Source organism: Geotrypetes seraphini, chromosome 4, assembly GCF_902459505.1.
Source record: "Geotrypetes seraphini chromosome 4, aGeoSer1.1, whole genome shotgun sequence".
Lineage (NCBI taxonomy): Eukaryota > Metazoa > Chordata > Amphibia > Gymnophiona > Dermophiidae > Geotrypetes > Geotrypetes seraphini.
The window spans coordinates 110,627,261-110,653,419 of NC_047087.1; the positions used below are offsets into that span (position 1 = coordinate 110,627,261).

The 26,159-nt window shown below is 41.8% G+C and overlaps 1 protein-coding gene across 1 annotated transcript in view; it reads left to right on the top strand.

The window, feature by feature from the left end:
- The window catches only part of ARHGAP31 (Rho GTPase activating protein 31), a 260,085-nt gene that overhangs the window by 214,346 nt on the left and 19,580 nt on the right, over nt 1–26,159 (top strand). Inside the window, exons 5-8 of the mRNA XM_033941960.1 lie at nt 1,452–1,559; nt 6,462–6,607; nt 10,861–11,062; nt 23,466–23,590. Coding sequence (XP_033797851.1) covers nt 1,452–1,559; nt 6,462–6,607; nt 10,861–11,062; nt 23,466–23,590 — 581 coding nt within the window. The remainder of the gene's footprint in view (nt 1–1,451; nt 1,560–6,461; nt 6,608–10,860; nt 11,063–23,465; nt 23,591–26,159) is intronic.

Consider the following 26,159-nt stretch of genomic DNA (forward strand, 5'->3'; position numbering starts at 1 on the left):
TGAAATGTTTAATGGCGCAAACAGCATCTTCCACCTGCTGCTCACGCTGGCCTCGGCTCCCTTCTGACATCACTTCCTGATTGCGGGATCTGGACGTCACTTCAGAAGGGAGATAAGGCCGGCCCGAGCAGCAGGTGGAAAACGCTGCTCATGCCGGCGAACATTTCAAGAGGTACGTGAGGGGTGGGGGAGGTGCGCAAGGGGTGGGGCGCATGGCATGGTGGGAAGGAGCAGGAATGCAAAGGTGCGATGATGCTGGGCACCACAGCCCTTTGTACCAACCTCTCTAGCTACACCACTGCAGGTGGACCCTTAGGACTTGGTTGAAAACCACTATAATAAAGTGTGCACCTAAGGCACTTATCATAATTCGGCACTAATTGACACCAATTTTGAATGTGCATCTTGTTACATGCTATTCTATTACAATGTGTATCCAAATCCCATAGCGTGATACTGAAAAGGAGGTGTGGCTGTGAGAGGTGCATGGGCGGGTCACAGACATTTCTAGAATTTGCATGCAGTATTATAGAATGCCGGAGACATATGCCCAAATTGAGCACAGGGAATTAAACCTGGTTTCAGCAGGTGTAAGTCCTGGTACCCAAATGCTATTCTAATGAGCACTCTTCTTTGAGTGCCCTTTGTAGAATAGCATTGAGCACCAATTTGTGAGTGCTATTTACTGAATCTAGCCCTTAACACATAACTGCAGGGGGTGGGGGGTGCACATGGGCAGAGGCATGTTACTAAGCAATGCATGCAACGGGTAGAATGCTTTCAGTTATACAAGTTGCATGGCACACTTAGGTGCACCCACTTACACCAGCCATTCAACTCATGTACCTAAATTTTGATGTGCTAGCATAGGTTTTCATTAGTATTCTATAACAGCTTAGATGCCTCTAAGTGTCATAAGAACATAAGCAATGCCTCTGCTGGGTCAGACCTGAGGTCCATCATGCCCAGCAGTCCGCTCACGCGGCGGCCCAACAGGTCCAGGACCTGTGCAGTAATCCTCTATTTATATCCCTCTATCCCCTTTTCCAGCAGGAAATTGTCCAATCCTTTCTTAAACCCCTGTACTGTACTGTGTCTGTGTCATTATAGAATGTGCCTGTACTGTGTCATTATAGAATTTGTGCTAAAATTGCCCCTAAGTCTCCTAATCAAAGGCTTGCTGATAGAATAACTTTTGGAGGTATTCTTGAATTTAGGCAAAGAAAGCTCTTGACATACCAATGAAGGCAGAGAATCCCGCAGAAAGAAAAGTATTCATTGTCTTATGTAAGATTTCCAATCTAGTTTTAGAGAAGGAAGGAGCACACGATAGAGAGGCTTGACAATCCTCTGCAAAACTGTACTGATTATCGGTTTATATCAAATGGATGATAGCATACTCACTAATCAAAGAATACTGAAGACTTTTTCTTTTATATATTTTACCACAGGACTTTGGAATACCTGAGCAAACACCTAACACATATCGCATCCTTCAGTTCCATGACCAATATGCACACCAGAAACCTGGCACTTGTTTGGGCACCTAATCTTCTGAGGTAGGACCCTGGTGCAGGAATTCAGTGGACATTTCTAAATCACTAAAAATCATTTTTAAAAAAATTTTAAGAATGAGTATGATGTGAAAAAGAACTTCTCCTTCCAGTGGCATAGCGAGGGATGTTGGTGCTCAGGGAAATGGCACCCCCACCCCTTGTGTACCTCTTGAAATGTTCGCTAGGGTGAGAAGCACCTTCCACCCACTACTTGGGCCAGCCTCGGCTCCCTTCTGACTTTACGTCTTGGTCCCACCACCAGGAAGTTATGTCATTAGGAAGCCAAGACAGGCCCGAACAGCAAGTATAAAATGCTGCTCACACCGTTAAACATTTAAAGAGGTATGCGGATGCCATCTTTGCAGGGGGTGCTGGCACCTTGCCTCCTCTCCGTCCCCTCGTTACTGTGCCATTCTCCTTCCATCTTCCCCCTGGCCTTGATATATGAATCTCAGTGCTGGCAACCACAGAGAGCAGACAGCTCACTGGCAGTGTAACACTTTAATCCCTTAAATTGGATTATCTTTGGTTCACACTGAAATACTGTGCCAATGTCCTTTTCGATTTATGTGGTGTTATATATTTCAGTTCCCAGTTAATATGAACATGCTGTTTCTCATTGTCCCTCATGTTTCACAGCTGCTCCCTGTGGAGAAGGTCAGGGTGGGCAGGTCTTTTTGGTGCTGGGAGCAGAGACTGAGAAAGAATTATTGAGACAGTCAGAGAAAGGAAGTGAAGAGTGAAGGAAGACCAATAAATAAAGCGAAAAAGAGATGATATATCACAATAACAGACTCTCAAACACTTAGGGGATTTTTACTAAAGCGTGTTAAGTTTTTGCACTCACCAAGCCTTAACAGCAAAAATTAACATGCAGTAAGTGCAAAGACTGTGTGGTAATTATTGGGAGCATGCCTAGTATGTCCTCCGTAGTTACTGCACTGAAATGTTCATTAGCACACTTTAAAAACCTGAGTGGGTGGGCTGAGATGGTAGGGCGAAGTGAGTCCAATGTAGCTTCGAGTTCTGCCGGCAAGACTTCGGTGAAATAATGGAAGGTTGCCGATGGGTTTTGTTGGTTGAGTACATGATTCGGAGTGATCCTGCTGTGAGTTGATGGAGATGTGTCGAGATTGTTTCTAATCTTTTCAATCTTCTCTTGGAAGAATAGAGTGAAAGTTTCTGCATCCACCCCTAGGGTAAAACTGTGAGTGGGCCCTAGGGCTATTGAAAAGAAGTTCCTGGTTCCTGGATCGGTTGGGGAATTTTGTGATGAGTTGGGAGTTGGCAAATGAGCCTTTAACAAGTAATAATTGGCTGCTAACAACCAATTATTGATGCTTATTGGCATTAATTAGGATTTGCATGTATATTTGCAGACTATTCTACAATGCTTGGTACCCAAATCCTGTAATGTGCGACTCATAAGGGGCATGGCCATGGGAAGGGAATGGGGCATGTCAAAGGTGTTCTGGAAAGTTACATGTGCTACAGAATAATGGGTCAGCACAACAAATGTGAGCATCAGCATTTACAACAGGTTTCAGCAGGTATAAGACTGACACCAGTGGTGAAGTAAGGGGGGCGGATTATCCTGGACGCCATCATCTCTCCTCCTCTCTCTGCCCCTATTCACGCCTTTGTTTCCCCACCGTATCTCTTAATTCTTCACCAGCGCAAGCAGCATATCCAACTTGCTGCTTGCGCCAGCCTCAGCTCTCCCTCTGAAGTCACTTCCTGGTCAAGACGGTGGTCGACCCTCCCTCATTACGCCACTTTTTGGTGAATTTATCATTTTATACTTATTATATATGGAGTGGCATTTTTAATATGAATTCTAAGTCCAAGTTTAGACGTTTTCAGAAATGTGTCCAAATACTGGGTAGAGAAATAGCTCTTTTCAAAACTGCAAATTGTCTTTCTTTCTTTTTTTTTTTCAAAAATGATCTTCCTAGACGTATTCACTTTTAGTGCATCTATTCTTTCTTGACCATTTTTGAAAAACAAAATGTCCAAATGAAAAACACACAGAACAAGCCATTGGGATGAAGGAGGGGCTAGCATTTTTAGTAGACTGACCACACAGACATCCCAGCAGAGCAGTGGGGCACTGCAGTGAATTTCACATAAAGGATGCTAGGTACACATCTCACCATAACCCCCATATAGTGTACATTAAGCACGCCTATACTCAATCAAAACCTGCTGTACCTCACTGTATGCCACCCCAATAGCCCTTATAGGTCACCTATATGTCAGCACAGTAGAGTTTTGGTAGGCTTACACTTTCCATCACAAATGTACCAGTTAGAGTGTGATATGGGCTTGGGTCTCTTTCTCTGCAGTCTACTGCACTGATCACTAGGCTACTCCATACACCTGCTTACTTCTCTAATAGGACTGGCCATAACATCTGTAGCTGTCTTAAGAGCAGTATGTACTATTTTAATCACATTTTGGGGGGGCATAGGAGCCAACCTTTAAAAATGATTGGGGGTGCTAAACTCATAACTCACTATAAATTTCCCCTCATTCAGTAAAGAAAAAAACAAGGGAGAAACAAAATACTTCTGGTTGCCGTTTGCTGCCTACTTCTCACTCTCCTCTATAGGTGAGACTTCATTTTGTTTGTAGGTTTAACTCATCTTAGAAACTCTTTGAATCTCACACAGTTCCTCTCCTTGTCCTCATCTCTGTTTCTTTCTTCAGCCCCCCCCCCCCCCCCAGTTTCCATTCACTTCAGCTCTGTTATCCCTTTTGCATCCATTTCCCCCCCCCCCCTCACAATCCATGTCTTCCAGCTCTCAGTGCCTGTGCTACTCTTTCCTTTCCAAATGCCTCCCACAGCACTTCTTCTCCTCTCTATGGTAGGCCAAAGTAAGGCAGGATGCCTATCAGACCTACACTGCTGCTCTCCTCTGCTCCCTGCTTTTTGTGCATTAGTTAGATATTCCTTACCAGCCAATAAACTGCAGGGGACGCAGGACCAGTAAATTAGGAGACACCAGCCATCTGTCCTGCTTTTCCCTGAAGCCGATTGGTCAGACATTCCTTAGCTAGCCATTAGGCTGTAGGGCAGGGGTCTCAAAGTCCCTCCTTGAGGGCCGCAATCCAGTCGGGTTTTCAGGATTTTAATAATGAATATGCATGAAATCTATGTGCATGCACTGCTTTCAATGCATATTCATTGGGGAAATCCTGAAAACCCAACTGGATTGCGGCCCTCAAGGAGGGACTTTGAGATCCATGCTGTAGGGGGAGACAGGGGCAGTAGCTGCAGAGACACAGCCTTACTTCCTGCTTTCCCCTGGGAAGATTTTAAGCTCTGATGTCTGGACAGTGCAGGAAAGAATATTGGGGGTGCCTAGCACCCAAAGATCTGGCACATATGGTGGGAGGGGGGTCAGTGACCATTGATGGAGTTTGGGTGGGGGGGTTATGCCTTCATCCCTTCAGTGGTCATCTGGTCAGTTTGGACACCTTGTTGGTACTTACTCGTTATTAAAACAGGTCTAACCCCAAATGTCCAAATTATGTCCTGGATGTTTTGGAAAATGTTTGATTATCGCTGCTAAACATTCAGATCATAAGCCCATCCTAGTCCTGCCCCAAACTCGCCTCTAACATGCCCCCTTGGAATTTAAATGAACTACTGACAAATGGCATAGAAAATTGTCTAGAAAATAGGTTTTGAAAATTGCAATTTGGACATTTTGATGAATAAAACATCCAAGTGCCACTTTATGCTGTTTTTGAATATGTTTGTCTTTTGAAAATGAGCCCCTGAACATTTCTCTCTTTCACTCTAAGACATGATTTATAATTTCCAAACTCCAGTTACAATGATCAGATAGTGGGGCTCTAACAGAAGCCAAACCTCTTAGTCAGATCTTACATTGGTCAGTTAGTGAGTTCTAACTAAAAGACAAAATTTCCTTCTCAATTACAGTCCTTAACTCTCCTCTGATGTGGGTCACAAAACTCAGACCGCTTTCCAGGAAGTCCAAAAACTGGCTTGGTTTCTCAATGGTTTTTCTTAGGCTTCTGGAAACTGCTGGAAATCCTGTCCTGAATCCTTAGTCTTTTCCAGAGGTGATGCCTGTCTGTGGTTCCCATGGAGACCCAGGTGCATGAGCTTTTACTCCAACTGCCAAACTGCAGCTCTAAATGCTAGGCTGCCTTTCTTACATCAGACATAGCATACAGCACTGATAATTATAAAACTCTCAGCTTGCAGTTCTGGGAAATAACTGCACCCCCTTCACTCCTCACTTCAGTGTATACGAATTGCCCAGGGCTATATTTCTGTAACTAATCAAATTTGTCTTAGATTTAGAGATTTATATATACATAGTAAGAGTCAGAGTTGGACAGTAGAAAAATAGTCGGAGTTGAAACTTTGGTTTATCAATTCTGGGTGCAGATGTGTGTGGCCATTGTGTACATGTATTGCAGACCTTGTAGGTGATTTTGAAAGGAAAATGTCTCAATCTGTCCTACTCTCTTCCTTTGCCTTCAATGGAAGTAAAACCCAGATGTCTTAATCCATCCTCCTTTTTCTGGAGCCAGATTGTAACCCTACCATTGCTTCCGGCATGCTCACAGTGAGTGTCCAAGTCTGATTTTGCAGTTAAATCTGTCTTCCTCACTTCCTTTGCCTTCAATGGAAGTAAAACCCAGATGTCTTAATCCATTCTCCTTTTTCTGGAGCCAGATGGTAACCCTAGTGTTATTTGAAATTGCTTCCGGCATGCTCACAGTGAGTCTCCAAGTCTGATTTTGCAGTTAGGTACTTCTCATTGCTAGGCCACACTAAATCTGAATGACTTTCAGTGTAGAAACTTGAGCTGACACACAATAAGGCATTTGTTAATGTGGTTTTATTTCATTCTTTTTGTGGCTCAGGTCAAAAGAAATCGAGGCCTCTGGCTGCAATGGAGATGCAGCCTTCCTGGAGGTCCGGGTGCAGCAGGTCGTCATAGAGTTCATTCTTAACCATGTGGATCAGATCTTCAACAGCAACACTGTACCCTCCATGAGGGTGCAGGAAGGTAATGATCTCTTCCGTAAGGTACACTCCTTCAGAATATTTAGGTATTCCCTTCAGTAATGTTAGCTAGGACTGAGACCATTAGCTATGAAGAAAAATTAACCTTGATCTCAAAACCAGAGAGCTCAATATTTCTGTTGGATATTAGGTGATATGATTACTACATTAAGATTTAAATATCATGATAAAGGATCTTAACCCCTTTGTTGCCTATAGGTTCTCAACTTTTATCATCCATTCTATTATATTTCATTAATATCAAAAAGCTTAATGTGCTGAGAGCCTAATGCTTAACCCCACCCCCCCACCCACACACACACACACACACACACACACACACACACACACACACACACACACACATTCAACCCCACCTGTTTCCAACATCAGGTAACCAGAAGACTGACCCAATTCACTACCTTCTTTGAAACAACCTGCTGGTAACTATGTTAATTCTTATAGCTATGTTAATCTGTATAGGGTCATATCAGGTTGAGCTATGCTATTGGGGCAATTTCCAACACCAACACCCCCACACCCACACCTAGGAGAAGTCCCTGCACTTGCGTACAGATGAAATGGAATCTGTGACCTTTGAAAGTTTTGCAATACAAAGAACACAGTCATATTTTGATTGCTCTTTTGATTGAAGGACGATCAACAAAAGCAAAAATATTCCTGAAGAAACATCCCACAGAATGGACTGATGATCCAGTGTACCAGGAACTTTGGAATTGGGCAATCAAACTGACTGTTCATGATGCAGCAGAACAAGGGATAAACCTCAATGAAAAATACAACAATACTTTGACAAAAGATGAAGAACAGAAACAATTTGTTCTTCGGCTAGTGGTCAGCCACTGAAAGAAGTTTCCTTCTGCATCAAAGGCAGCTCTTATGTCATAATATAAAGGAATAAAATTAGCCTAGTGGACAAACGAAATGTGTTCTTTTTTTTTTTTTTTTTTTTTGGACCACCCTAATGCTCACTTTTCACTCATGCAGAGTCCAGCGGCACAACTCAGGAAGCAGCTGCCGAGGTGTGAACAGGAGTTTTTTTGTACTTTTGAGGCGATCCCGCGGGGACAGGGACAAATTTGTCCCCATGTCATTCTCTACTCTGGCTACACTGATGCTGTGATTGTTGTATTTTATTATGTATATTTGTACTTTAATCCACTTAGGTTATAAGTGGATTATAAATAAGACAGATGTGGGTTACAAAAAATGTTGTCTACCACAAAATAGAAAATTATCATTTATTTTAATTCATTGTTATTGATCAAAGAGAAAATAAACATACAAAACAGGTACAAATGAACAGCGGCGGAGTTCTTTTGGCAAATGCCTCTACATTCAGATTTACATTTTTATAGAGTACAAACATTTATCTTTTCCATCACTGGTGGGCAGAGTAATGAGAATCGCATGATTTTCTTTAGAATTATTCCCGTGCAGAATCTGTTCTGTTTCTTTACTGGAGACAAGAGCCTAGTTTTAAATTGGATTTTTCATTGTTTCTTTAGCAAAAATGGCAGGGTATTCCAGAAGGGAAATACTGCTTTATTCAAAGAACGTTTGATGGTAAAGTTCAGAAAGATGGAGTTCAGTGAAAAGGCCTATAGGATGGAGAGGTTGGCCCCTAAGTGAAAGAGATTCTCTCGAGTTTCTTTCCATGAGCCTGTCCTGTGATGGAAGGCAAGGAGGAGGCCCTGCATTTAGGGAGAAAGTACTTTGACAGAAAGTGGTCTTCTTAGGAAAATAAGTTTTAGAGTAACAAAAATGAAGAAGATATGTTAGGAAGAATGTTGTACAGTGGAGGACAAGATGGTGCTATCTTAGGGAGAGAGTCTTTGGGTGATGGAGAGGAAGCCATTTCTGTAAAAACCTTCTGCGGTGAGAGAGAGTTCTTGAGTCCTCTGCTAAGGTTCTATAGGATGGGAAGGGTGAGGGGAAAAAGAGTTGGAAAGAATATTGTTGTGTACTACTATTTAAAAGAAGTCCTTGGGAGAAGGATAATGGTCAGGAACTATTTTAAGGCCTCTGCATCAGTTTTAGATATTGAAGCTTAATTGTACTCTGATAACTGTGGGAGATATACTGTTTGATGTATGCTCTGTACCTCTCTCTGTATAGCTTTGGCTTGAAAGAGCAGGTTATGAAATTCCAAAATTAAAGAGCAGGTTATGAAATTCCAAAATTAAAATTAGTCAGTTCTGTTGTGAATTCAAACACACCTGAGCTTTTTACCTACAGGGAAAGTTTAAACTGAGTTTATTTGACCAAGCTCACAGCTGCTTATGTAGTGAATGAGTCTTGGTAGTTTTTAGGGCCATAATATGTGTTATTTGCTCCTCAATCTAGGTTAAAGGGCTATAATGCACATTAAATTATAGTTATATATGTTAATATGAGGTACTGTGGAATTCATTGTAAAAAGGAGCAAAGCAATTCATTACAATGCAAACTGAATAGCACAGCTTGCAATATTTTTCCTTTCATAGGATTACCAGACGTCCAGGAAAACCTGGACTTTTCAAAACCCGGCAAGCTCCGGCCGCATCTAGAAGGCCTCTGAACATGCATGGATGATGTCACACACATCCACGCATGCCCCAGGCCCTCCAGATGCAGCAAAAGCTTGTTGGGAAGAGAGAAGGCATTGTGGGGACAGGGCTGGGGTTCGGAATGGGACAGGGATGGGGGCAGAATGGAGCAGGTCTGGAGGCAGAACTTGGCAGGGCTGGGGAGGTACAGAACATAAGAAAATAAGAATAACCTTACTGGGTCAGACCAATGGTCCATCAAGCCCAGTAGCCCGTTCTCACGGTGGCCAATCCAGGTCTCTAGTACCTGGCCAAAACCCAAGGAGTAGCAATATTCCATGCTACTAATACAGGGCGAGCAGTGGCTTCCCCCATGTCTTTCTCAATAACAGACTACGGTGGGGCTGGAGGCAGAATGGGGTGGGGTCATGTGTCCGGGGTTTTCCGGACTAAAATATGGTAACCCTAACCTTTTTTCTTAAAGATGCTGAAACCTAGGGTTAATATATTGCGCCAGAAAAAGGACAGTTTGAGACATCTAGGTTTTACTTCCACTGAAAGCAATGGAAGTATAACCTGGATGTCTCAATCGATCCTCTTTTTTCTGGAGCCATATGGTAACCCTACTGAAACTCAATATTGCTGTTTGCCTTAACTTACCCCGCCTGATGCCCCTCCCCCAAAACTCCCCTTCTGCCAGAGGCTTCCCCTTTATGTCAGCTTGGCCCCTAGTGGTAGTACAGTGAAACTATCACTAGAGGTAGCCAGTGCCATTTTGAATCTGGCACTGACAAGAGGCAGGGGCATCTTGGAATTGCTCATGTCATGACCCCATTAGACACCAACTTTGTAATTCAATGCTCTGGGATGGTAAAAGGTTGATTTCAAGGAATGTTATTCTTGTATCATAGAAGTGACTAACCTGCAGTACTGAGCTACTGCAGATTAGTCACACCTAAGTTTTATCACACCTTAGTAACCACCCTCCTTAATGTCTGGAAGAGGAACATTTTCTGACTTAAAGCTTTGACTTTCATCCCTCAAGCAGATAATTCAATATTGAGTTTCAGTAGGGTTAATATATTGCGCCAGAAAAAGGACAGTTTGAGACATCTAAGTTTTACTTCCACTGAAAGCAATGGAAGTATAACCTGGATGTCTCAATCGATCCTCTTTTTTCTGGAGCCATATGGTAACCCTACTGAAACTCAATATTGCTGTCTGCCTTAACTTACCCCTCCTGATGCCCCTCCCCCAAAACTCCCCTTCTGCCAGAGGCTTCCCCTTTATGTCAGCTTGACCCCTAGTGGTAGTACAGTGAAACTATCACTAGAGGTAGCCAGTGCCATTTTGAATCTGGCACTGACAAGAGGCAGGGGCATCTTGGAATTGCTCATGTCATGACTCCATTAGACACCAACTTTGTAACTCAATGCTCTGGGATGGTAAAAGGTTGATTTCAAGGAATGTTATTCTTGTATCATAGAAGTGACTAACCTGCAGTACTGAGCTACTGCAGATTAGTCACACCTAAGTTTTATCACACCTTAGTAACCACCCTCCTTAATGTCTGGAAGAGGAACATTTTCTGACTTAAAGCTTTGACTTTCATCCCTCAAGCAGATAATTCTTTTCCCCTCTTTAAGAGACCACTATCAGCAGATTCTTTTCCTAGAGACATCTTAATTCCTTGTTGTTTTTGTTTCAGGAGAATGTAAACCTGCTGTGAGGAGTATGACTCTGCCGTCCTTGTCCCTTCCTATGAAGCTGGTGAGCCTAGAGGAGGCTCAGGCCCGGAGTCTTGCTGCCTCCCACCCTGCCCGGAAGGAAAGGCGGGAGAATAGTTTGCCAGAAATTGTTCCAGTCACTGATGTTCTTTTTCATACTGTCATTGATCTCCCTGATAGCAAGTAAGTACCAAGAAAGCGGACTGGCCTCTAACCAAGCAAACTGCCAAGCAGCCATTATGACTAGGAGTTTTGCAGGGGGTAATGGCTACTACTTATCATTTCTTTAGTGCTGCTAGACGTACGTAGCCCTGTATATTAAAAATGTAAGAGACAATCCCTGCTCAATAGAGCTTACAGTCTCATTAAAACAGACAAATCGGACAAATAAGGGTTAGGGAATTTCTCACAAAAAGAATGATAAAACAGAAATGGGGTACTTTACAAGTGAGTGTGAGTGAGCAGTTAAAAGCTGCCTCAAAATGATGAGCTTGTAACCTAGATTTAAATACTGCCAGAGACGGAGCTTGACATACTGATTCAGAAGCTCAATCTTGGCCATGTTCAGTTTTAAATGGCAGTGAGACATCCAGCCAGCAATGGTGTAAAGAGGTAGATCTGGGAGTCGTCAGCATAGAGGTGATACTGAAAACCATGGGAAAAGATCAGAGTTCTGATAGATAAAAGAAGAGGTCCCAAGACAGAGCCCCGAGGCACACCGACTGATAGTAGGATAGCAGTGGAGGAGGATCCACTAGTTCATACACTAAAAGTGTGATGGGAGAGATAAGAAGAAAACCAAGAAAGAAAATAGCCCTGAAATCCAAATGAGGACAGTGTATCAAGAAGTAGGTGGTGGTCAACAGTGACAAAAGCACCAGATAGGATGAGGATAGAATAGAGGCCTTTGTATATGGCCAGGAACAGGTCATTGGAGACTTTAGCAAGGGCAGTTTCCATAGAATACAGAGGGCGAAAGCCTGTTTGAAATGGGTAAAGAATAGCTTGAGATGAAAAGATAGTCAAGGCAGTGTCAGTGAACAGTACATTCAAGTAGCTTGGGTAAGAAAGGGAGAAGGGAGATGGGTTGATAGTTGGATGGGCAGCTAGGGTCCAGTGAGGGTTTCTTCAGGAGCTGTGTAACTACAGCATATTTGAAGACATCAGGAACAGTTCGAGTGGAATATGAAAGATTGAGGATATGATAGATAGAGGAGATGAAAGTAGGAGAGGGAATCTGAGTAGAAGGGTGGGAATCGGATTAGAGGAACAGGTGTTGAGTTTGGAGGAGGAAAGAAAATGTGCAGTTTCCTCTTCAGTGATTTCAGAAAAGGAAGAAAAAGTGGCAGGGATTGAAGGAAGGTTGACAGAATGGACTTGGAGGAAGGAGAGGTGGAGGTGACCTGATGGAGAACTCAAAGTTAATCTTGTGAACCTTGTTGTAGAAGTACTTAGCTACCATGTGTATGTCTAGCAGCTCTATAGAAATGATCAGTAGTAGTAGTCTGTGGAGAAAATGAAGAGGGGATTGGAGGTGAGGACACTTTGAGTAGAGAGTTCAGTGTGACAAAGAGACAGCGACGGTTGGAGCCAAGAGAGTTAGTCAAATGGGTGAAGTAGTTTTGTTTGACAAATGAAAGAATAGACCGGAATGGTGTCTGGAGAAATTTGAAATATATGAAGTCAGCATGAGTATGGGATTTGAGCCAAAGATGTTCTGCAGACCGGCACAGGAACGCAAGTGGCTCCTCTTATTAGTCTAAAAGAAGACAAAGCCAACAGTGTTGTGGCACCTGCATTGAGACTACTTGAGTCCCTTAATCAAAACTATTACTTATTACTTAGGAGATGTCACCCAAAGGTATACAACAGAATCCTACTGTCTCCACTACAACATTAACAGCAGTGATAGGTAGGTAAGGGGTATACTTTGAATTTGGTCAAAGATCGCCATCTGCTGGTGATGATGTTGAATTGTGTTCTGCATACAGCTGTTCAATTTAGGACCCACAGAGATGAAAGCCAACAAATAAACTGAGGGTGATATCTTTCTACTGGAGCAACTTAGTTCACATAGCAGTCAAAGCAATAGGTCTCATATACAAGTTGTTTGCTCCCCTTTATATCAGTGTATCCAAGTGGACTAACAGAGTAACCACGCTACTGTATTCAAGATCTATTTAGGACTGATGCTTGTGTAATGGAAAAAAAAATCCAGACGTAGTTAATGAGAACATTGCTTAATTAAGAACAAATATGCAAATATATTGTTGGTCCTCTCACTTTGCTAATAGTGCCAGAAAGAAATCACAAAGTGTTTAGAACATATTTAGGGCTTCTATTTTTACATGTTTATGAATTGTAAATTTATGCATTTATTCTACAGATAAGGGGTTCTTTGAGGGTACAAAAAAGTCAGTATTTTTGCATCATAGGTACTATTGTTGGGTACCTTTTCTGATTGAATTGAATACCTCAGAACAGGCACAAGGGCCCTCTTTTACAAAGGCACATTAAGCTTTTTAGCACGGATTTAGCGTGCACTAAATCAACGCATGCGCTAACCGCTAACACGTCCATAAGATAACATGCACACATTAGTGTTTAGCGCTTGTATAACCCATGCTAAAAAGCATAGCGCACCTTTGTAAAAGAGGGGGAAAGACTGAGGGCTCCTTTTATCAAGCCACGCGTTAAACCGCCGGCCGTGCTAGCCACTAATGCCTACCTTGAGCAAGCGGTAGTTTTTTGGCCAGCATGGGGGTTAGCGCGTGATTAAAAGTCGTGCATGCTAACCCCGCTAGCATGGCTTCATAAAAGTAGCCCTGAGTGGTGAATTCAAGACAAGTTAGTAAAGGGGTGGGAGAGTATTAGGGGAAGTGGTGTATTTCTGGTATTTATCCAATAACCACCAGGCTCGATATTCAGCCAGCAGTGATCAGCATTTTTCTGACCGCCACTGGCATTATCCCCAGAAATTCAATACCAAGCCAGCGGAAACATAGCTAGTTATTCAGCACTAAACCAGCTATAGGTTAATAATAATAATAATTTATTTTTATATACTGCCTAACCAGTGGTTAACATAACGGTTTAAACAATAGGTACTCAGCATGCAATATAATAATAACATCATACATAATAAAATTCTAAGTAACTAATACAAGCATTAAAACTAATGAATAAAAAAACACAATATAAACTAAAATAAGTATAGATAAAAAGATTAAAAGTACATTATAACTACGTGATAATATGAAAATCAGTAATGTATATTATATTGTTTAAATAAGTGGGTTTTAAGATCTTTTTGAAATTGATAGTAAGAAATGGAGAAACGAAAAGATTCAAACATGAATTCATTAATTCTGCTTGGAATGCTAAGGGCCTATCCAAAAACTTTTTGTAACGACATGCATTTGCTAAAGGAAAATAAAGCCAACCAGATCTATGAATATTTTTCTTAGAAATAAAAAAACTAAAATAAGAAACAAGGTAAGCCGGTGCTAAGCCAAATAAAACTTTAAAACAAATGCATCCAAATTTAAATAACACTCTAGCCTCAAACAGTAGCAAATGAAGCTTTTGATAATATATACTGATATGATTGTATTTTTTCAGATTAAAAATCAAACGAATAGCTGTATTTTGTATGATTTTTAGTTGGCTAGTAGTTATTTTATACGATCTTAGATAAATAACATTACAATAATCTAATATTAAAAGGACTGAAGATTGAACCAGGATTTTAAATGATATAAAATCAAAATATTTCCTAATAGTACGCAGTTTCCAGAGGACAATAAAACATCTCTTAACCAGAGAATCTGTATGGGCCTTAAAAGATAAGGATCGATCTAAAATAACCCCTAAAATTTTCAGCGTAGGAGATATCGAATAAGATTGACCATTTAAAAGTAAAATTGTTTCAGTAATTTTTTCATTAGGACTAGCTAGAAAGAATTTTACTACAGAAAGATAGGACTGACTTGTATGCGGCCCTTTTTATGTGACTATCTTGGCTGGTTAAGTGCTGAAAATCGATAATTAATCAGCCAAGTGTTGACCCACCCCCTAAATAATCCAATTTTGAAATGGACGACGCTAACTGAACATTTTTAGTGGCACTGCTATTTATCATTTCTATAGCACTGACAGACATGCGCAGTGCTGTACATTAAACATGTAAGAGACTGCTCGATAGAGCTTACAGTCTAATCAAAACAGACAAATGGGACAAATAGGGGTTAGGGAATCCCTGCCAGCCATTAATGCAGAAGGGGCCAGACCCCCACTGGCTGCACCCCTGATCCCAGGGTTCTATTTTTAGCCCAGGCTTTATTTAATGTTTTCATTTCCATATAAGTGACTTTGATTCAAGGCTTAGGGATCAGTGCATACTTGTTACCATGTTTCCCTAAAAATAAGACAGTGTCTTATATTAATTTTGGGTCCAAAAAACACACTAGGGCTTACTTTCGAGGATGTCTTATTTTTTTCATGTACAACATTCATCTCTCCCTTCTTCTCCTCCACCCCAATTCTTCCTCTTTCCTTTAAACCCCTCCCCCCCATGTGCAACATCTTTCCTCTCCTCTCATCCATCCCTTTGTGCAGCATCTTTTTATCCCTCCCTCCCTTCCATCCCCTTGTGCAGCACACCCCCACCGACCCTCCCACCGTGAGACTGACTTACCTCCGCTCTGAGGTCTCCTAAAGCAGCAGGGGTGGCGGTTGCTGAATTGACAAGTCTTTTTTTTTTCAGTAAATCAGGCAGCACTAGTGTCAAGGATGAAATCAGGGAGTGTTGGGGACATTGAGGTGGGGGGTGGCTTCGAGGTCAGTCTTAACTAGGGCTTATTTTTGGAGTAGGGCTTATATTAGGAGCATCTTTAAAAATCATGCTAGGGCTTATTTTCGGGATAGGTCTAATTTTCGGGGATTGTATGATACCTGGGATCATTCTTTCTAATAAAGTCTAGATCACAAACTTGAGAAAATAGCCTTTTGAATCAATTCTCATCAGATGGTTCTTAATTCCCACAAATCAGAAGCAGCATGGATTTTTAGAAGATATCGGCCTAATGTGTTTCACACTCAAATTATACAAATAAATACACTAAGGGCTCCTTTTACTAAGCTGCGATAGCGGTTTTAGCGCGCACCAGATGCTAACACCAGCATTGAGATGGCGTTAGTTCTAGCCACATAGCGTGGGTTTAGCGCATGCTAAAAACTCTATCGCAGCTTAGTAAAAGGAGCCCTAGTGTACAGGAGGCAGATCTTCTGGCACCGGCACCGACGCACAGGACATGCTGGTGCCGGTGCCGGTGCCGGTGCAGGTGCGTAGGCTACACTAAAGTAAGAAGAGGGTTCGGGTGGATTGGGGGGACCTCAGGTCGCAGCGGGGGGGGGGGGGTGCCCGATGGCGGCGGAGGGGGGTGGACGATGGCGACGGGGGGTGCCGGATCGCGGAGGGGAGGGTGCCAGTTCACGGTGGGGGGGCCTTCAGGGGGAGCAATGCCGGTTCTCATGGGGGGGGAGCAGCGCTGCTGGCCTCAGGGGGGGAGGTGGGGGGGGGAACATATCAAAGCGAGTTTCCATTATTTCCTATGGGGAAACTCGCTTTGATAAACGAGCATTTTGGATTACGAGCATGCTCCTGGAACGGATTATACTCGTAATCCAAGGTACCACTGTATATAAAGTTCTTAATAAACATAAGCATATTTTTGTTTTATCAGTTGAAAATCTAAAATTGGAAGCCCTAGATGTATTATAGATTCAGGTTAGTGATACCATAAGCAGATTTCTAGATACATTTAAAAAGTTTCTCTTTGGAAGAATGCCTGGTCTTGATGTTCACAGCAGTACCCTCTAAGTTGCCCCACTGGTCTATTGGCATGTCTATGTCCGTTACAATGCTGGCACTTCCATGTGCAAATGGTCTGGATTTGGATGTTTTGAACTTGGAAATTTTTGTGGTCGAAAATGTCCCAATAAACTTAGGTGTCCTAAAGTTGGATATCTTGATGGCTAAGACATCTAAGTAGGCAATTTTCAAAAAAATAAAAAGTGGATGTCTAGTGGTTTTGAAAATGGATGTTTTTGGAATTTGGATTTTAAAGTTGTACTTACAAAAAACCTCCTTTGAAATGTTGTGTACTGAACAATCTGGGAATAGTAAGATTTTAAAAGTTATTTGGAGTCCATTGGAGTCATTCGTTAAACAACGGAATGATTAATAACTTTAGTTACTACATACACACATCCAGGTAGGGAGGGAGGGAGAAATGGGGGGGGAGATGGGTAATTTGTTTCAGTTATTTACAAGTATGTAAGTGCTGTTCTTTGGTATCTTTGACTGTATAATTGTTGCACTTTGTGTATGCTTAAAAAATCAATGAAGATTAAAAAAAAAAAAATAAAAAAAATGTTGTATACTGTATAGAGTAACCTTTCCCATCATATAACCATTGAGTCTCTTAGATCTTGCTCCGAAGAATTTATGACACATAAGTGCTGTATTCAGCTGTACACTGGTTGTTTATCGTACCTGAACTTGGAGGCAGTTTGGAAAATTTCTGAGCTTATCTCCGATTTTCTGGAAAAACTTGTTTCTTTGACACCAGATGTCTACTTACAGGGGAATGTTGCTGGAGCTGTTAAATAGCCTCTCTGCTCATTGAACACAGGGGAGAGTGAAGTCTTCTCTATCAGTATAACAGATCAAATAAATAAGACCCCTTCATAGGTCAGAGGGAAATGTAAATCTGCTGCTTCTCCCTGGGGTGCTGAATGAATGAGCCTTTGAATCATGAATGCTGAAACAATGACAGGAGGAGGCCTGAAATCAATGCCTGAAGTGCTGAAAATGGGAACTTGGTGCATAATTAAAAGTTCTTGCTTATGGCCTCATCACAAGCAGGGCTAATGCCCATCCAACTCTGATCACCTTCCTGACTGGACACATATCTGACATCAAATTCTCTTTGGTGAGACACAAAGTCCTGCTTAAATCAAAAGTCAGGATCCTTGGGGTGCAGCTTGACTCAACACTTACATTGATTCCTCAAATCCAAGCAACCTCCAGTAGCTGCTTCTATCATCTGCAACAACTACACTGCCTCTCTCCATATACTGAGAAGGCAAATCTTGTCACAGTGGTTCACACCATGATAACATCAACTAGATTATTCTAATGTATTCTACATTGGTCTTACTACAAAGGGCTTGCACCAGCTCCAGGTGATTTAGAATGCCACAGAATGACTGATAGAAGGTTGTAAACAACATGATCAAGTCATACCATATCTGCAAAAACCTCCTTGGCTATCAGTACAATACAGGGCTAAATTTAAAACTCTATGCATGATCTTCAGAGCCTTTAAAAGAAATGGACCATACTTAAACAGGATATAGTAACATAGTAAATGACAACAGATAAAGACCCGAATGGTTCATCCAGTCTGCCTAACTTTACCCTCTCTTTAAATTACTGGGCCAGAAACCCAAAGCTCTGCTCGGTACTGTGCTTAAGTTCCATCTACTGAAGTCTCCATCAAAGTTCGCTCCAGCCCATCTAAACCATCCAGCCATTGAAGCCTTCCCCAGCCCATCCTCAAACAAATGGCCATATATGGACACAGACTGTGCAAGTCTGCCCAGTACTGGCCTTAGTTCTTCAATATATACTATTATTTTCTGATTAGAGATCCTCTGTGTTCATCCCACGCTTTTTTTTAACTCTGTCACCGTTTTCCTCTCCAGCACCTCCCTTGGGAGCGCATTCCAGGCATCAACCACCCTCTCCGCAAAGAAGAATTTCCTTACATTACTCTTGTCTACCACCCCTCAACCTCAAATTATGTCCTCTGGTTTTAACTTTTTCCTTTCCTTCCTCACCTCCAAGAACATTAAGGTCCTCCCAAGGAGTATCCCTAACAACACCTCCTATGATGTTTGTTAGGATGTTTTATTTTGTATTGTATTGAGGTTGTAAGTAGCATGGGAGAGTGTGGCATAGTGGGGTTAAAGCTATGGCCTCAGGGCCCTGAGGTTGTGGGTTCAAATCGCACACTTCTCCTTGTGACCCTGGGCAAGTCACTTAATCCTCTACTGCCCCAGATACATTAGATAGGTTGTGAGCTCACCGTGACAGATAGGGAAAATGCTTGACGTACCTGTATGTAAACTAATTTGAGTATGGTTGTAAAACTACAAAATGGCAGTATATAAGTCCCAATCTCTTTCCTATACTGTGCCATAATTACTACTATTTAAATGTTTTTACTGCTATAATTGTCTATTACCTATGTTCAGATGTGCATGGATGAATATCTACAAAAAGGTGGTAAATAAATAAATTTAAAACCCAGTATTGCTGAGGAGAGCTTACTTAAAATACCATATAGTTTCTTATATCCCACACAGTTTTTAGCATGGAATATATCAGCAAGGGATCATAGGAACAGCTTTACATTTATTTATGTATTCGATGTTCTATACCAGGTATGTCCAACAAGTAGATCGTGATCTACCTGTAGATCATAGAGGGGTCAGAGGTAGATCACCAGCCCCACTTGGCTCCATCTCTCCAGCGGCTCACCCCATCGCTAGGAGAGAACTCGTGCCGGCAGGTATTCTGCCGAGGGCTTGCCGCCGCCGCTGATCCTTTGCCTGTCTTTTTTCCCTGCCTGTGGGAATCTTGCCTGCAGGTATATTGGGGCGCATGGCATCATACCTGGTCTCCTGCCTCTCAGAATCGCCCATTCCTGCCCCGCCCCAACACCCCATTTTCCCGGGCTTTACCTGAATACACTTACCGTATTAATTGTGTCGTGTGCTGGTTGTTGGTTGCTTTATAGTTGACTTTCATTAAACATTTTTGGGCAGACACAACAAAGTATCAAGAATTTGGTGATTTTGGCGGGCTTTTCCAATTTTGTTCTAACTTGCCTATGCCTTGCCTTCAAATTGGTCCAAACCACTGTGACTTTTACTTGCCTCTGCAACTTTATTTTGCCTAGCCTTTGCGTTGATTCTACACTGTGTGCAGAATTTATTAAATCGCATGTGGTGGTATTTAATTTTATCTGGTTTGCTGGACTGATGTTTGAGGTTTTTTGATGATTGTTTGATGGTGTTTGATTATTGGTGCTAGTATGATGAATTCTTATTTTTACTTTTAGAACTGCATGTGTGGTTTTGGCATCTCCAGGCCTTGTATTGCACACCATCCAGAGGTCTTCAGTTCTTGTTGATCTTTAATACTTTGGGGCAGTGACAGTTTTAGACCAGATTCAGCTAGTGTTTATACTAACTTAGCAGATTTGGCCTTCTTACATCCAGCCACCCCAGTATAACGAAAATGAGTGTTCCAAAGAAGAGCAAAACCTACCACTTTCATGATGAATGGGAAATGGACTACTTCTTCATCATGGTGAAAGAAAAGTGGCGTTGTCTAATTTGTAACGCCCCAATATCCATGCCCAAAAAGGGTAATCTGGAACGTCATTATAAGGCTCTGCATAGCAATAAGTTTGATGCTGATTTTCCACCCAAAAGTGAAATTCGTAAACTGAAGCTCAAAGAACTTAAATCGAAATTGGCTACTCAGCAACAGTTGATGATGAAGCCAAGGTCACATTTGGTCAATGCAACCAAAGCATCCTTCAAGGTCAGCAACCTGATTGCAAAGAAATGCAAACCTTTCACTGAAGGGGAATTTGTAAAAGATTGTTTTCTTGAAGCAGCTGACAATCTTTTTGAAGGATTTAAAAATAAGAAAGATATCATAGCTGCTATTCAAGATGTACAATTGTCAAGAAACACTGTATTGCAGCGAATAGAAAAGATGTGTGGAACCACAACTGAACAATTGTTGAAGGATGTTTCAAATTGTGTTGCTTTCTCACTCCAACTGGATGAATCTACAGACATAAGAGACATAGCCCAGTTACTAGTCTTTATCCGGATGGTTTTTGAAGACTTCAGTGTTAAAGAAGAACTACTTGGAATGATTTCTATAAAAGGGAGAACTACTAGTCAGGAAATATTCAATTCTTTCCATTCTTTTGTGACAAAGTGTAATCTTCCATTGCATAGACTTGTTTCTGTCACTACTGATGGAGCAATGACAAGTGAGGTTAAGAGTTTCATAGCCCTCTGTAGAAAGCATGACGACTTCTCAGATTTCCTTTTTTACCACTGCATCATTCACCAGCAAGTTTTGGCAAGCAAGAGACTCAATACAAAGACTGTTATGGACATCACTTTCAAAATTGTAAATTCAGTTCATGGAAGATCACTTCAAATACGGCTTTTCAATATTACTCTTGATGAAGGTGCAGCGGAAATCATTTTACACACAGATGTAAGATGGCTAAGTAGGCACAAATTTCTGCAAAGATTTCGTGATTTGCTGAATGAAATAAAAAGTTTATTGTAGGAGAGGGGAGATGACCAAGCAGAGTTGGAAGATGAGGAGTGGTTATGTGATCTGACATTTCTTTCTGACTTTACAGGCAAACTAAGTGATATGCACCTTGAACTACAAGGTAAAAACAAATGCATTTGTGAGATGGTGAGTACAGTTTCATCCTACAAGAGTAAATTTGAGCTAATGATGACTGACCTTACAAACAACATTTTTGATCATCTTCCTAATACGCAGGACCATCTGGGACAATATCCAAATTTTGTTTTTCAGAACAAAAAATATGTGACAGAAATCTGTTCTGTTATCCAGGAATTCGAAAATAGATTCTGTGACTTCCAAAGAATTGGAACAGTTGTGGAGTACTTGTCATACCCATTCAAAATACATATGGATATTAAAGAAACTGCAGCTGCTATCAGTAAAAATTGCTCATTGAACAAGCCATCTCTTGAAAAGAAAATATGAACCCTTAAAAATGACATTTTTCTCAAGACTCATGCTGAGCAAGAATCGTTTTGGAAGCTAGTGCCTAGAGACAAATTTCCCAACTTGAGAAGATGCAGTGAAGCTGTACACTCCTGTTTCGATTCAGCTTATTTGTGTGAATCTGTGTTTTCCCATCTGAAAATGACAGTACACAACGTTCCAACATGACAGATGAACATCTCCAGTATTCCCTGAGGGACTACATCAAACTCAACTACCTATACTTCAGGAAGTAGGTGAAAGCCTGGCTCTTCTAGTGACTGACTATCCACTCACTCTGCACCCAGGGCAGGATTAACCAGTAGGCCAAGTAGGCACGTGCCTAGGGCCTGAAATGGTCAGGGGGGGGCCTGATGAAGGAGGGCATCAACATTGTTTTTTCCAAACGGTGATGGACCCCTCCAGCATCGATCGGCAACGTGCCCCCCCCCCCGATCGGCAATGTAGGCCCCACCCCGATCAGCAACGCGGCCCCCCCCTCATCGACGGAAAGTAAGACAAGCAAGCAGCACGAGTAAGAAAGGCAACAGGAACTGTAATTGTGCAAGCGGTGCTGCTTGCCCAAAGCTTCCCTCTGATGCAGCTTCCTATTTACGCCTGGGCGCATGGTGGGGTGGGGCGGGACAGGGGGCCCAGTGTACTTGTGTGCCTAGGGGCCCTCGACGAATTAATCCTGCCCTGTCTGCACCTGGAATAGCTTTGACCAGTTCTTCATATCTTATTCCACTGTACATATAAATCCTCTTTTACTAAGCCGTGGTAGCAACACTGACAAACTTTCATTCTTTTTAATTTTCTCATATTACATAACTTTCTTCACTGATATATATGTTTATAAAATTAACTTTTCATGAAGTTTGCATGCTAATCTTTAATTTCTTTATCTTGCTGTAATTTTTTCTTACAAAATTGCACTGATTTTTGTATCAGTATCCTGTCTCCTCTTTTGTTTAGACCAATTGTTTTTTAGACCAACCGATTCATGAGAGGTTTTATATTTTAGGCCAATTGTCATTAGACCAATTGTCTGTTAGACGAACTGTCATTAGACCAATTATCAGGGACCCTATAATTCTAGCTTGGCATAGAAGTGAGGTATCTCCATATGATGACACCAGCATGGGAAGTCCCTCACATGTGTGGTGATCTGTGCTAGAAAGTTCTGTACTGTGGTAGGGGAAGGGCATAGATAAGAACTGCATGTCAAATAAGAGTGAATGTGTTTGCAGATAAGTAGTTAGTGAAAACTTTAAACTTTCTTACCTTTTTAATCTTTAGTAAAGGTTATTTGAAGAAGTAATTGCTTAGTTTCAGGTATTATTGGAATTTCACTATAAAATTTTGAGTAGAGTGGAACAGGAAGATGTAAATCACTCTTATTCTTCACAAACATACAAGGACTAGGGGAACATGCAATGAAGCTACTAAGTAGTAAATATAAAGCAAATCAAAGAAAATTAGAGGATGCTTGAAACTGATTTCTTCGATTTTGGCCAAAACCAAAACTACAGCCAGCAGCTGGGGTCAACATGGCCTGGCCTGCACCTTTGCTTAATCATGAATGATAACAAAATGTTTACTATCCACATATTACATGTTTTTAAAAACAATATATATGCAGGATCACTTTTAACTCTCATAATTGTGTGTGTTTTTTAGGAGAAAGCTGTCAACCAAGTCAAAGAAATGGAAGTCAATCTTTAATCTGGGCCGTTCCGGATCTGAGGCCAAATCCAAACTGAGCCGTAATGGGAGTGTGTTTGTGAGAGGACAGAAGCTTTCAGGTGAAAGCAAAGTCTTTTCTTTTCCTACATGTTGTATGCATTTTTCTTTTGGATGTGTTTTTTTTTCTTTTCAAAAATGGTTCCCAAAAAGATAGATACGTTTCTGAAAAATGGCCATTTTCAAAAAAACAAGGTAGATGTTTCCTAAAACAAACGTCCCTAAGCCATTATTAAGATGACTTGGTGAAATCCACTGCTTATTAGGATAAGCAGCAGAAAACCTGTTTTATTCCTTGGGATCTTTACCAGATACTTGTAACTTGGGCTTGATGGACCTGTGGTTTTACCCAGTATGACAACTCTTATGTTCTATGAGTTTAAAAAACTCCCAATGTGAAGGCAGTTTTGAAAATGGGCATGTTCAGTACTGGATTTTTGTGCGTATCCACAAAACGTCCGAACTTGGACTTGGATGTCATATCAAAAATGGCCCTCAATATGACTCATCCCCTAACATACCAGTAGCTCGTACAAACAGAAGAATGCCCTACTGGTCAATCCAGGTTACATATCCCTAGCAGATCCAAAAAGGAGCTAGATTCCCAAATCACTCTTTTTTTTTTTTTTTTTTAACTCACGCTGCTCTACCTGCTTTTATAAAACAGTCGAGTTGATTCACTGTTTTATGTGTCTTTGTTATTAAATTCCCTTTGATTTGAAGACCTGGACTGTTCTGCTCTTTCTGGATTGACTACTTGCTTTTACAACATCCTCCAACAATGAATTCCTGAACAGTTGTATTTTCCTGCCGAAACAAGTGTCTCATGAATTACATTATTATATTGATGCCAAAATAAAGAATATATAAAAGTACTATGTAGTAACCTCAGGGCACACTACTTTTAAAAAAAGTAAATAACTTCTCCTTCCTTTACCCAGGAACAGCTCAAGGGACTGTGATGCCCTGAACCAACTTTTGCATAGGCACACCTTCCCCCATCTACAATCCAGTACCTTCTCTTCTCTCTAAATCCCTACCCCCATATACCTTTACCATCTGGCAGAAGCCTTGAGGAAACAGCAGTTCACACATGCTGCCTGTGTCCAGCACAGAGCCTTCCATCTGCTTTATCCTGCCGTGCCAGAGAAAACAGAAATTTACATCAGAGGGAATAGGAAGAGGCAGAGGGAAGGATTCATGCTGGGCTCAGACAGTATATGTGTGGACCTCTGCTGCTGTTGGCACCCTTTAGAGCAGGGGTGTGCAGTCCAGTCGGGTTTTCAGGATTTCCCCAATGAATATGCATGAGAGCTTTTAGCATACAATGAAAGCAGTGCATGCAAATAGATCTTATGCATATTCATTGAGGAAATCCTGAAAACCCGACTGGATTGCGGCCCTCAAGGAGGGACTTTGACACCCCTGCTGTAGAGTGTGAAGGTACATTGGGGGGGAGGGGGAGCAATGATGATCAGATCGCAGGAGGATAGAGAGAAACTCCAGAGCGACTTGTGTCGGTTAGAAACATGGGCGGAGAAATGGCAGATGAAGTTCAATGTGGAGAAATGCAAGGTAATGCATTTAGGCAATAAGAATAAGGAATACGAGAATACAATGTCAGGTGCAACTCTGGGGAAGAGTGAACAAGAAAAGGACCTGGGTGTACTGATAGATAGGACCCTGAAGCCGTCAGCACAATGCGCGGCAGCGGCAAAGAAGGCAAATAGAATGTTGGGCATGATAAAGAAAGGAATCTCGAGTAGATCGGAGAAAGTTATAATGCCGCTTTATAGGGCAATGGTCAGACCACACTTGGAATACTGCATCCAACATTGGTCTCCCTACCTAAAGAAGGATATAAAACTGCTGGAGAGGGTGCAGAGACGAGCAACAAAACTGGTGAAGGGTATGGAGAAACTGGAATACGAGGACAGACTTATAACACTAGGATTGTTCTCCCTTGAGAAAAGGAGACTGCGTGGGGATATGATCGAGACCTTCAAAATACTGAAAGGAATCGACAAAATAGAGCAGAGAAGATTATTTACATTGTCCAATTTGACACGGACTAGAGGACATGTAATGAAGCTAAGGGGGGACAGGTTCAGGACTAACGTCAGGAAGTTTTGCTTCACTCAGAGAGTGGTTGACACCTGGAATGCCCTCCCAGAGGAGATTATTGCGGAATCGACCGTCCTAGGCTTCAAGAGCAAACTAGATGCATATCTCCTTAAGAGAGGCATATAAGGATATGGTGGACTATAAATTACGCCAGGTGTACACCTGGCAGGGCCTCCGTGTGTGCGGATCGCCGGACTTGATGGACCGAAGGTCTGATCCGGAGATGGCAGTTCTTATGTTCTTATGTTCTTATGTTTTGAGAGAGGAGAAACTGGATCATAAGCAGAAAGGGAGGCAGTGGAGGAGAAATGCTAGACTGGGATTTTGGCACCCTTTATCAGGGTCACCCTGAGCCAGTGCTCACCTGGTCCACAGGTTGAGCCAGCCCTGCCTTTACTCCTCGTTCCACGGGCTCTCTGGCTTCCACTCTACTCAGAATTTTATAGATTTCTCTCATCTCCCCAAAGCTGTCTCTTCTCGAAGCTGAAGAGCCACAGCTTCTTTTGC